We start from the raw sequence: 12950 nt of genomic DNA, 5'->3' as shown, positions 1-12950 counted from the left end.
AAAAAACTGCAGCTCAGATATAAAGCATAACAGTACTTAACAAGTTTAGGATGTTTACACATTTGAATCTATGGCCGAAAGCACCTGAAAACTCAGGGATGGTAACTGTGATTTTTAGGCTGTGATTTTTTTTAATTTTTTTTTTATGCCTTCTTACTGTTAAACTTTTGGAAAGACACTTTCAAATGGTATAGAAATGTGCAACCAAACCTACCTGCAGTTTCCTCTGTACCCATCATATGGAAAGAGCCAACACTATCTTTAACGATTCTGTACAAACTGCTCCCAAACGGTTTCTCCCTCCGCTCTTTAATTTGCGCAAAAGGGAACAAATAAGGTTTTTATCTTGATTGTTCCAACGTCTCTCGGAAACTTTCCAACTGGGACTTCAATTTTTGAGAGGTTGCATTCTCTAAGAAATGAAGTAAGTTTGCACATCAGAATTAAGTGCCGCTACAAACCGACTGATGTTAGTTAGGTAGGGGACTTTCGACTATCGTAGGGAAGCGATATTCTTTCCGCCGACTTCAGAAAATCAGTTTCCCAAACATGCCAATTATTCAAAAGTTTCAAATTATCACCAAGTTGCTTCCCTAACTAGATTGTTGATTCACAGTAACCTCTAAATAGTGTCAGTATGTTTCCACAGAAGTCACAAAAAATTTCACAAAAAAATGTTGTTTCCCAATGGAACCTTTTTTCCTAATTTTTGATGCACAATGCTCTTGTAAAATGTAGTTTATATCTCTACCTCCATTGGAGCAACAAAAAATCCCAAAAAATGATAATAAATCAATATAATTTTATTCCTTTCTGGAAATGGAGCCGATGATATCTGCGACTTTAATATGTGCATCCACTGCTTTCCAAACAGTTGTAGAGTTTTCAAATCCTGATGAAACACACTGTAGCTGCACAATGATGTAGACTGACCATTGAAAACTGACCGTTGCAGCAGCCACTAGTGTATGCAACTGTTTACAACTTACGCTGACCACGACGACGACCACGTACACAGCAGCCCATTCAATAAATAATAATAATGCATGGCACAATTTCACTTAATACATTTTCCGCGAAATTTATCCTTGAACTAAAAATCTCATTTCGGCCGTGAACAAACTGAAGCGTAACAAACAAGCAGGCATATATAGAGAGCTATTGATTGGTTGTTTCATTGTGCAAAGCCAACCAGCGTTCGTTACTTAACCAGAGAACAAAAGCGACTAATTCTTAACAAAAATACAGTACTCGATTCCTGTGCCGTCTTGTGCTTTTAATTAACATCGAAAGAACAGAGAAAAAAAGGAGCTTGTATCGTATCGAAATTCGAAAAGGAAGGAGGACTGACACAAAAAATTATTTGATTTTTATTTCAACAGGATAAAGACATGACTGAATGTTGTAAAAAACGCCGTCGAAATGCGTCCAAACTTCTTTCGCCAAAGTTGTTCGATCTAATCAACGGATAAAAGCACTGCCAAAAAGACTATCGAATTTCACCGAAAAGAAATTTCAATCAGAGACCGGACCGTATAGTTCTCCTTGCGAGTTTATGAATACAAGGCAGAACAAACTGTCCAGAGTAATTGTCCTTCGAAACGAGTCTTCCTTCGGAGTATAAAGCGAAGTCCAGACCGTCAGATATACTATATTCCCCTCGCTGAAATTTCACGCATACTGAAGGGCTTAGGCAAGACTCTCCATTCATTAAGTCCAGTCATAAATCTTTCAACGCTGCTGCTGCCAGCAATTGCAAGATTGTTCCAGGCAAAACGGACATATCACCCATCCAAAATTCCAACACAGCTCCAAAGAGTTATTGATTTTAGAAATGAACTTGCTGGAATGGATAGCCCTAGTCGTTGTGGTCGTCTTTAACTAGTTAACTGCCGCTTGCCACGACGACGAAGACGAAGTAGTGCTGTTTTTGCATGAATCCAAATTCGGTAGGCGATGAAGTTGATGGGAAGCAAAAAAAAAAAAAAAAAACTGCTAAAAGTGGCCGAAGAAAAATGGCAACAATCGAGAGAACTCTGCCACAAAGTTAAAAGTTGGTTAATTTTTTGGGGATCAAAATCGAGACAGAATTTTTTCCCTCGCTTTTGTTTATTTGAATCGGTGATAAGCACGAACAAAGTTATCACACATTTGTTTAATAAGCTCCTCCTACAAAATAATTAAAAAACAATCTTTTCTACAGTAGATTCCAATATCACAAAGTTTTAGTATCCGGTAAATGGGTGTTTGTACGTGTATTTGCTGCTGGTACTACAGTCAAATTTATGGACACACATGTGACTGTCCTTCCCACACAAATATCACAGCTGTGGGTGAACTGAACTGAACTGAGTGAATTGGTACACACACACACTTACCCTCCCTTCACTGTGTGCACTCCCGTGACAGTGAACTGGCTGCCAATAACAGTGTGCCAAAAAAAAAAAAAAAACCTATGTATGGAGGTGTGTGCTGTGCAACAAACCATTAACATAACACTGTAGTAGGTATATAGATATACATGGCAACTTCAAGTAAAGTGACTTCCTAGGGTAGTTTGAACTTTGACCTTGCATAATAGTTTTTTTTTTTTTTTTCATAATGGTTTTCCACAGGAAGAATGCATGATAGAAACTGACAATACCTTATTTTCTATGGACTTGTTTGGCATATAGTAGCCACCTTGAAGTGAAAAGGGTTTCATAAAAGTTAAAGGTTGTTTGCATTCCTCACACACAACGAGACTTTATGATATTCCTAAAACTGACTTTCAAAGACATGTCAATAGTACTTTATATATAACAGCAAGCTTTCACAATTTAAGGAAACTTTAAATCAAATATGTCCCAGTCATTATCAGATGAAATCGTGGAATTAAAAATTCATTTCAGAGTTCAAGGTGATGGATATAGGTTACAGTACAAGGGATATGCTACATATTTCCTTACTAATTGTTGGAAGTGACTGTGGCTGAAGTTAGGCAACTTTTGCTTTTGGGGTCGGGGGGGGGGATTGAAATTTTGTGCCAATTTTCAGCAATTTTTGATACTATAATTCCATTGCAATGCAAGTCAGACAAGCTTTCACTATAAGAAAGTTTTACTTTGAATTATTGTGTAGAAAAGACCTGACTATAATTTGCATAATGAGAGCATGAACATCGGTGACCATAATCAGACTTTCTAGCATATCTGGGGTCAATACTGATATTAAAGGTATGTTGTATTGGCTCAAAATATGCTAGATATTCAAATATGGTCACCTTGGGTCAAAATTCTGAAACTGTTTTTATTACAACCTTTCGAGGAAATTTTCCTCACTGGGACATTCAGTCATCTTGTGTGTTCCTTAACAATTTAAAAAGTAAAGACCTCCAGGAAAGTACTGTTTGAAAACTTCTAGTAATTATAGCCAGCTATAAGGCATTAACGTTTCTGTGCGTGTAATCAAGTAAAGAGGAAAGCACGAGTCCAATATTTTTTTCCTGTACATGCGTGTATCTCTTTCCTTATCTCTATAACAGGATCAGATCCAACCAGGTGTTTCAGCCGATGTAGCTAAAGGACGCTCTTGCATCTAAAAGAAACCTCTCTCTCTCCATTTCATTCCCTGTTTTTTTTTCTTGTTTTTCTCTGTTAATTTATATATAAACACACCTTAACAACTATCTGGACCTAGACACTCGCCCACGCAGACTTCCTGCTGGGGATACTCCAACGGAAACAGAGGATGTTAGCGAAACAAAAGGATTTACAAGTGTAGTTATTGTAAAGCCCTTTTTTATGATGTTGGTATATTGGATGGGAAGCATTATAAATTTCACAAGAAAAATATAAAAAAAAACCAAAGTACAACAGAGGTTGGGGGCCCCCAGTTTTTAATCGCTTCAGATCTAACCACATCGGAAAACACCCTTGCTTTTTTTGTCTAACCCAAAACTTACAAATCGTCAATATCCAAATATGGAGTTATGATCATATAGTTCCACCAGGATCGGGCCACACTTTGAAAAGGGAAGGAAAGCAAATTTTTTTGGGGGGGGAGGGGAACATTATTAGTGCTATTTTGAATAGGGGGCGATATTGATAGGGCGTATTGTTTTGTTTTGGGGGTGGTGGGGGCGGGAAGGAGGCAGGCAGGCGGGCGGGTGGATGCCCTACTCCACATAGAATGGTCAGATGATTCAAGCATAAAAGTAACCTTTGAATTGAATAATTCAATTCGATGGAAATTGAGTGGTTGGAACACAAAGCACATTTGATCTATATGGCAGATTAGGAAAAATTAAGAAATTAACTAATGTGACATCACATTGTCTTCCCCCCTCCCATCCCATTCCCTCCTCTTCCCGCCCCCTCCCCTCCCCATTCTAGAACTGAAAAGTCACTTTCATGCTCAAATTCAGAGAAAAGATCATGCTTATAGTTTGAACCAAAAAATCCTCACAAAATTTGTTTTTAAAAATTAAAAAAATCAATAAAATCCTTGACTTTTGTAGTTTGAAAAACACTATGCAATGATAGGACTCTTATAATATAGATATTAACCAATAATTATGGAGAAAAAAAACAACAACTACCAAAACCCAACATCTTATTCATCTTTTACAGAGTTGTACATGTACGTTGACAACTGCAAAGATGTGGCCCAGTACGTGTTTACATTCGCCCTAATTCTTCTAACCGACAATCCCTTAATATCCCTCTACCATTTATCAGCTGCATGTTTTATATCTCAAAACAAGGATTATTAATTCTGCAATTTTCTTTTCTCCCTTCTCGTCATGATTTGTGGACCGTATCAAATAATTTCCACAATTCGGTAATAAATCCAACCAACCGTCCCCTCCCCTCACATGCCCCTTCCCCTATACTCCTTTTACCAACAATCCGGCATTAACCCTATTTAGTTACCACTTTCATCATCTCATTGGTATATATCAATACATCAACTGAATATACTATACAGTATATATACAGAGGCTTATTATGCAGAGACCAACCTAGAACCCTCATTCCCCTCATTCCCTGTTTAACCCATTTACATTCTCTTACCTATAGTCCCCCCTCCCCCAAGCCGAATCGGTCTTACCGTAACATGTCTGTAATACTATGGCTGACATAGCACTCATCACTCTCAGGTACAGAGGACGACTGACTTCAGGGTAAAATCGCACCCTTCAGCAACTTTTGCACCAAATTACCATCAGCATTCCAAAGTTCCAAACAAATATATGTATATAGCTATAAACCACAGAAAATCCAGTACAATTCCTTACGGCTTTGCCATACAGTTATATATATAGAAACTAAAGCCACGGTATACCCACAGAGATACAGCTTAGCTGCATACATGCATGCAGTAGGATAAATGTTTATGTCCTCCCAATGGGTCAGTGTTTATGTCCAGCTGATGTGGGGTCAAGCTGAGGACACAGCCAATTTTGTGTTCCTCAAGACACAATGCCCTGGCCTTGAACTGTGGGCAACTTTTTTTTATTTTTTTCTATTTTCCTTTTACAGTGGGGGTGATGTGGATTCTCACAGGTACACAGATGTATAGAGATCTAGGATATTGGGGGTGGAATAAAAACTAGTTCACATGTATTTTAAAATTCACTGGAATGTGAAGAGTGGTCAAAGTTGATTAGGAATGTCCAGGAGACACTGGCCATTGGTGTCAAGCTCATATACTGTGTAGGTATAGTGTAGCACATACATGTATGTGTATGTACATGTCAATGCATATCAAGGGCACTGTGCCTCCAGTAATATTTAAATGAAACTTTTGGGACAATATTAAGAAGGGTTGTTGGGGGTGGCACAAAGTTACAACCCAATGCAAAACACAGCTGACGTTTGGGGTAGGGGACAGGGGGTAGGGGGTACCACTATCTTTCAAAAGTCTACTTAAGACCCATTTTTTCACTTGTTCTTTTGTAAATTAATTTACTTTCTTTGTAAAGTGCTTTGAGCAGTAACTTTTGTTTACTGATTTGGCGCTATATAAGTCTCATTTATTTTTATTATTACTATTATTATCTCTGAATCTTGGCTTTCAGCAGGCTAAGAACTCTACTTTGGCTATGTACAATTTAAACATAGGTTTTCAAAGTGACAACACAAGGGGAAGAACGGTGCATATGTGAGCATTTAAAAAAGAAATTAATGTTGGATCTGAGGAACTTAATTTCTTGATTCAATCTCTTAGCATGTTCAAACTGTTTAAACAGTTCTGAAGCCATGAGTGTGAAATACCATCCTTGTGCTAAATGGAAACGCCCTGTAAGCAAGCATAGCCAGACATTATTATGTACATAAATACGTAGGTAATGATGGTAAATGGAAAGGTTGATTCACTCTTTTCATATTTTTTTTTTTTTGCATGTTCATACAACATCGGTTGTTTTCTGATGTTTACCCTGAGACCGAACAATGCCTCGTTGCTTTTTAAAATTGAAGGCATTAGAAGAGAAAAAAAAAACTTAAATAGTTAATACAGAGTTGCTATTAGACCACAATTCAAACGAAAGTTAAGTATGATATCTGTACCAAGCAGTTAATGGCTATACAACTGAAAGAATTGTTCACACATTGTCAAAAGTAGCACTAGGGCATGCCGAATACCCCTGCCGAGAAAAACAACACCTCACCTGAAAGAACGATTCATTGTTTGATATTTTTTTTTTTTCATTTGACTTTCAAGTTCCAGTGAAACAGCACTTTTTTTTTTCTTGTATTTTGCACTATTTGCACGATATATGTTCATTGCATGGTATATTTTTCAAATATGTTATTCAATTGGTGATGGAGAATAAGAAAATACAACCCACATATTGAATGTTGTTAGGTGGCAATGCAGTACAAAAAGTTCCACTTTAATAACAGATTTATCGACTATAATTCACTAAATGCAGTGGCGTCACCAAGGAGTGGCCTGGGGAGCACATGCCCTAAAAAAAAAAGGCCCCCCCCAGATGCGAAAAAGGTAAATGGGAATATACTTGAGACAGTCATATATTTTATCATCATATACATCTTTACATGGGAGAGGGAAGGGTGATGACCGATAAGTTTTTCCGCCAAGGCAAGCACATTTATGAATACGGGGTATTTGAATGACTGGGTAAGATGGGAGGAAAGTGGGGGTGCTATTTATATACTTCTACAACATTCACAGCGAACAGCTAGAACTATTGTGTGACGAACGAGCAACGGTTTCAAGTTAATATTTTTGTCTGTTCAATTGATAAATATACTAATTCAACTATCTGTGTAGGCGGTTTGGCCTTTTTTTTTCTTTCTTTTTTTGTGTGCAAATGACAGGATAAGCTAAGTGGGGAAACCCGTTCACTCAAAGTTATGTACGGTACCATTAACTAACAAATTTATTGTATCAATATTAAACTGCAACACAGCACAACACAGCTGTTATGAGAATGAAGTTTATAAATTCGCAATGACATGGATTCATGACAAGATCTGCTGTAACTTTGCAAAAGTCACTGATTTTGAGATGTAGGGCAGCGATTTGGTTTTTATAGGTTTTTAACTTTGACATTCGGGGCCTCAGCTAAGAGACAGCCAGATTGAACGGTAGCATGCATAATGGGGGCATCTCAGGGGCAATGACAATTAGGAAGTTGTTTTGGTAATAATTAGCTACGATGCTGATAAAAAAAAAAACAGGAGTGCAGTTACCGAAAAAAAAAATAAGACTTTCTAGTAAAGTACCCATCAAATTAGCTTCAGCCCTGATTTTAAAATGCAAATCAGGTGTCGCTTCTAGAGGTCTGCGCTGTACTTAACAAAAGCATTGTTTTAGTTAGTATTTAAAATAAATCATAAGATGCTTGAGAATTAAAAGAAAAACTTTCACTTTGGAATCAATACTCCATTAAAAAAATACTTTTCGAAAATTGGCTCAGCTATGGTGTCAAGTTTAGACTTGCTCAAAGTCCTTTTAATGTCTTTCACGATGAAGAGAGGTGATATGTATATTCTACAAATCATTTTAGCATATTTTCCAAACTTTTCTGACCAGCTGCTTCTCTCAATTTAGTTCTACCGTGAAGTTACCCATCTTTCAACTGTAGCTGAGACAGTTGTGTACATATATACTGTACTTGTCTCTGATGATGTTGTCAATTACTGCTCGATCCATGCAACAATTAGACATCTATTCACCACATGTACAATAGCTGCCATATCTCTCCTATTTCAACAGTTACACGTGTTAAGATAACAAGTACCCATGTAGCTTCTACAAACCATACAAAACTTATTAGTCAACCGAACAACACTTGATGAGGTTTTACAAGACAGATAAAAAAAGAAGAAAGAAGGAAAAAGAAAAAAGAAAACCCAGGTTTGCCCAGGAAGCAGGAAATACAGTTTCCTCCAACTGTGAAATTGGATTCCAAGCAAAAGGAAGCTGTTCTTTGGGCCCTGAATTTACCCAGCATGCACTGGTCCCGGGAAGAAAAAGAAGAAGGAATGTATTAAATTGACACTGTGTAAAGTACTTCAAATGTTTATAAGTAGAACTGTTCACAAACACTGCGATCATTTCTGGTTGTATTATCACACCCCTTTAAAGTTTTGGAAAATGAAAGTTTTAAGTTTACATCTGAGGCTCATAATCCATTAAAGTGCCAATTAGAGACTTAGACCAGAGATTTATTCTTATTTAATAAAAAATCCACTATCTTGAATTACACTTGAATAGTTATAGAAACATTAGACTATGACATAGGCCTACATATGAACATAGGCGTATGAGGGGGGGGGCAGGGGTGGTAGACTGCCCCCCAAATTTCCAGAGGACGAGAAATTTGGGCAGCCTAAGAGGAGAAAAAAAAATATATATTTGTATATGCAGTAGCTTGCCCGAATCTATTTTTGCCCGACAATTCTGTGGAGAGCGTTTTATGTTATTTGTTTTGTGACATTAATATAAATATAGGCCTAATGATTTTCTTTATTTAGCATCATGTTGCCCGAATATTTCCGTGTAACAATACCGTAAGCGCAGCTCATCTGGGCTACCACGCTTTTTGCACTATCAAAAATTTGTCTAACTATAGTCAACTGTATACCTGGAAATCCCTGACATGAGTGTATATAAGAAACGTATTCTTGTTCACGGATGGTGGGGGGGGGGGGTGTGCCTACAAGCCTAGAAGTACAGGTTTATCGTATTGTTTGTTATTTTTATACTTTTTTGTGAGAAAATTGCAGTCTCACCCGACACAGCGACATTATCCCGCCTACATGTCGTTGAACAATGTATGTTTTTCTGGAGTTAGCTGAGTACTGTGTTAAAATAATAAATAGGGTAACTAAATGGGAGCTTTAAAAATATACTGTCCTATTTTTCTCCTTCAAAGTGATGTTACCATTTTTTCTTCTTCTAATTTACCAAATTTTTGGGGAAGTGTAAATTTCTAAAACATGAGATTATAAAATAAAGAATGTTTAGATGCAACTTGCAAGGCCTCAGAAGGGCCATTCCGGCAATCTGAGAGGCATTTTTGGCCAAAAAAATTCTTGTACGCTACGCGCCAACCGATGGTGGCGCTCCGCTTAGATAGTGTCACAGTAACTTTCGGGCACAAAAGTTTCTGCCCCCCCCCCAAACTGCAATGGTCCCGTACGCCTATGCATAATGCATACGAAAATTCTGTCTAAATTTGATCTCTTTATGTGGTATTTATATACACACTGACACACACCCACACACCCCATATATAACAACAATGCGTTTCTTCTAATACTGATGATGCTTGCTATCCCTATTGCAGTTGTATGCACACCTTCATACAGTAGCTATATATCATTTTTGCTTCCTGGTAAATTCTTTCAGCAACTAGTCTTTTAGTACATTCCACTTCCTTAATTCCCTGCAGGGCCTGCAGAGGATAGGTCTTGACCATAAAATACCTCAAAAACCACAAACAGCCTTAATCCTACCAGACTCTCACACTAACACTGAAGTATATATAGACTGCACACTGTACACAGTGGATAGGGAAACACTCTCACATGACATTACAGATCCCCCCCCCCTCCTATCCCCTCTCTCTCAAAACAAAAAAAGATCATAAAATAAGAATTTTGATATCCAATATAGGAATTTTGCAGACTCCAGGTTTTTAATAATGGGGGAGACTGAAAATGAAGAATTACTTAAAGATTTTTAATTTCTTTTCTAATATTATTCAAATTCTTCTTCATGGGTGGCTATAAAGTGCAACGAATAGTAACTACTGTGACCATTAATTTTAAAATCCAGCATATATGCAGATAAACTTTCTTAATTCCCACAGTACATATAAATTCATTCACTTTTCGCAACGGTACTGTAAGTCGATAAAACTATTTATTTGTTTTCAACAAAATGCTTGAATTATCAAGTATTTTGCTTTCTCTCACACAAAGTTAAAGGTGCCCTGTCTTCCATAATTTATTTAGCCAATTATAGGCCATCCACTTGTTGATATTAGGAACGTTCATATCTGCATCTCACATACAAGCCAACCTTATATAATTGAAATCGTAAGGAGTTGGAAAATCAAGAACAGTGAAAAAACTTCCAGCCTCCACCGGGATTTGAACCGCTTCATATGCAGACACCCTAACCACTAGGCTATGGACGCTGATTGTATGTCCAGATCTTCGAAACCGGTAAGGAAGGTCGTAATTCCACTGTAGGCGTTTGGCACCTGTATCGAACAGTACTAGTTCTGTTTTGGTGACATATTTTGCCTTACTCTAGAGATCAAACATGATGCTAACCAACTCGAAATCATTTGTGATTCCTAAAGCCGGATCTCGAAAGAGATACTTTGAACAGACTTTTGTTAATGAAATGGAGGTAAACGACAAAGGCAAATGAATATATATAATTGAAAACGTAATGAGAAGGAAAATCCAGAACAGTGAAAAACTTCCAGTCTCCACCGGGATTCGAAACCGGGCCTCTCGCTTAAGATGCGGACTTTATAAATATATATGTACTTTTGTATGCATTTGTGATGAGTGCATGTAAAATTGCAGATCTAAATGTTAGGCTGCGGAAAATTCAAACTGATTAGTCACCCAACATGACAAGTTACAATTGCTCAAGGTTATGTATGCACAATATATTGTTGTGGCAATATAAAAACAGCCAAATTTCTCTTCATCTTTTTTTGTCCTTAGTTTATTGAAATTCTCTACATGACTTCAAGACATTTGATTGGAAATGATAGAACCAGCTGTTTCAATTAGTTAAATACTTAGATCTATCCCTATAGAGCCTATATAGAGTCAATCATACATACTGTACTATGCTCCACACACACACACACACCCATACATTGTAATTCCATGCTGATCATTTTTTGTTAAAATTCACACTCCTCAAGGCCAACATGAATACATTGTAAGAAGAAAAAGAAAGCGAAAAAAATAGGTTTTTCAAATAAAATTTGAGACTGGTATAATTTACCGTATACTTAACACAACTTCCTGCAGTCACTGTGTGATTTTGAATAATGAATATGAATGAATATAATAACACCATATAATCAGAATATTATCTTTTGAATGCAATAGATTCCAACAAGCTGGTGTATATAGCCCTGGTATTCAGAATGGGGGGGGAGGGTGAGGGGGGAGCAATCCTTTCTAGGGTTGCCCAAAACAATTTGTTGTGGTTTGCCGAGAAAAAATTGAGAAGAAAATGAAATTGCTGCTGATATTTGTGAAAAATCTTGAATCATGAACTAAGCATCCTTCACATAATCATAGAAATTTCTCAAAAGGGGATGGGGACACCTCCTCCCACAGAACCCTTTCTCAAGGAAAAAACATCCACCAATTGGGGTATAGACAAGCAAAAATGTTTGAATACCAGGAAGGTATAGCTATGCCAATAAGTGGTGGTCATCGATACAGCAAAAAAAAAAGAAAAAAAGTAGCCATTGCCAACTCTTAAAGGGTGTGAAGACTCGCACAAAAAGAAACGTCTAATGCCGGTAATCTGACCTAGTTTCGAATGAGGTGTAACAGAAGTGTTAGACACCACCATCGATCCCAGAAAATACACACACACAGCTTGCTACCGTCGGTAATTAGACACTAGTGTACAGTCAGTACATACAGCTGCGGTCTAAACCCACAGCACAGTGTACAAACAATACAGCGATGGACATCTCAGGTCCAGCTAAAGATAACAAGGTATCACGTTTCATTACTGTCTTTGCATTTTGTAGCGACGAGAAGAACACTTCATTTGCAAGTAACGGAAAGTTAATTTTTCAGAGCCCGGCAAGTCATCAATGCCTTTGAATCAAAACTACAGATGATGTAAGAGGATACCAGTCTCTTATTCTTCATTTTATAAACGACCAAAATTACTGGTACGCCGGCTCTGAGTTTGCACACGACTGTAACGTGTGATATGAATCTTAAAATCTTTGTCAAAGGCATTGGTCGGGCGCCCAACCAATCTGTGATGTCACGGTCGACATGTCACAGCTGGCAACCCTAGTAGGTTACACAGTATATCAAAAAATATCGCTGCATCAGAAAATATCGGGAAATTTATCTGAAAATATTGCAACATTTAATGTTGAAATCTGACACCACCTCATATTCAAACAATAAAGGAGGGTTCTAATTAAGGTACATGAGAATGTTTTAATGCTGAGCATTGCATTATATCCACCGGAAGTGATAAAAGTATAGGTTTGCAGATGAAACCATACATAATTTATTACTGTACATTGTTGTATGGGACAGCAAATCATCTTTCATGGAATATTTAAAGTAGCTTTCTGAGTGTTGGTTGGAATGTTTTTCCAAACAAATTCGAGTATTTTTTAAGGTACTGTACACTTCCACTTTAATCATTTAACTAAGACATCCTCCTACATTTTTTTTACGTTTTTTAACCAAATCACATAA

General features: G+C 37.3%; 1 protein-coding gene across 4 annotated transcripts in view; it reads right to left on the bottom strand.

Moving 5' to 3' along the window:
* The window catches only part of LOC139969531 (ecdysone-induced protein 78C-like), an 87894-nt gene that overhangs the window by 41155 nt on the left and 33789 nt on the right, over window positions 1-12950 (bottom strand). The window contains exon 1 of one of the 4 annotated variants that reach the window (XM_071974597.1): window positions 215-2400. The exons of 2 other annotated variants lie outside the window; for them this stretch is intronic. In XM_071974597.1, the coding sequence (XP_071830698.1) occupies window positions 215-239 (25 nt within the window). In that variant the 5' untranslated portion in view covers window positions 240-2400. Of the gene's footprint in view, window positions 1-214; window positions 2401-12950 lie in introns of those variants that run through there. One more of the 4 variants, XM_071974599.1, reaches the window with a different exon arrangement.

This window comes from Apostichopus japonicus, chromosome 7 (assembly GCF_037975245.1).
Source record: "Apostichopus japonicus isolate 1M-3 chromosome 7, ASM3797524v1, whole genome shotgun sequence".
In the NCBI taxonomy this organism is placed as follows: domain Eukaryota; kingdom Metazoa; phylum Echinodermata; class Holothuroidea; order Aspidochirotida; family Stichopodidae; genus Apostichopus; species Apostichopus japonicus.
Note: the sequence above shows the minus strand (reverse complement) of the source record. Positions and strands in the feature narration are given on the sequence as shown.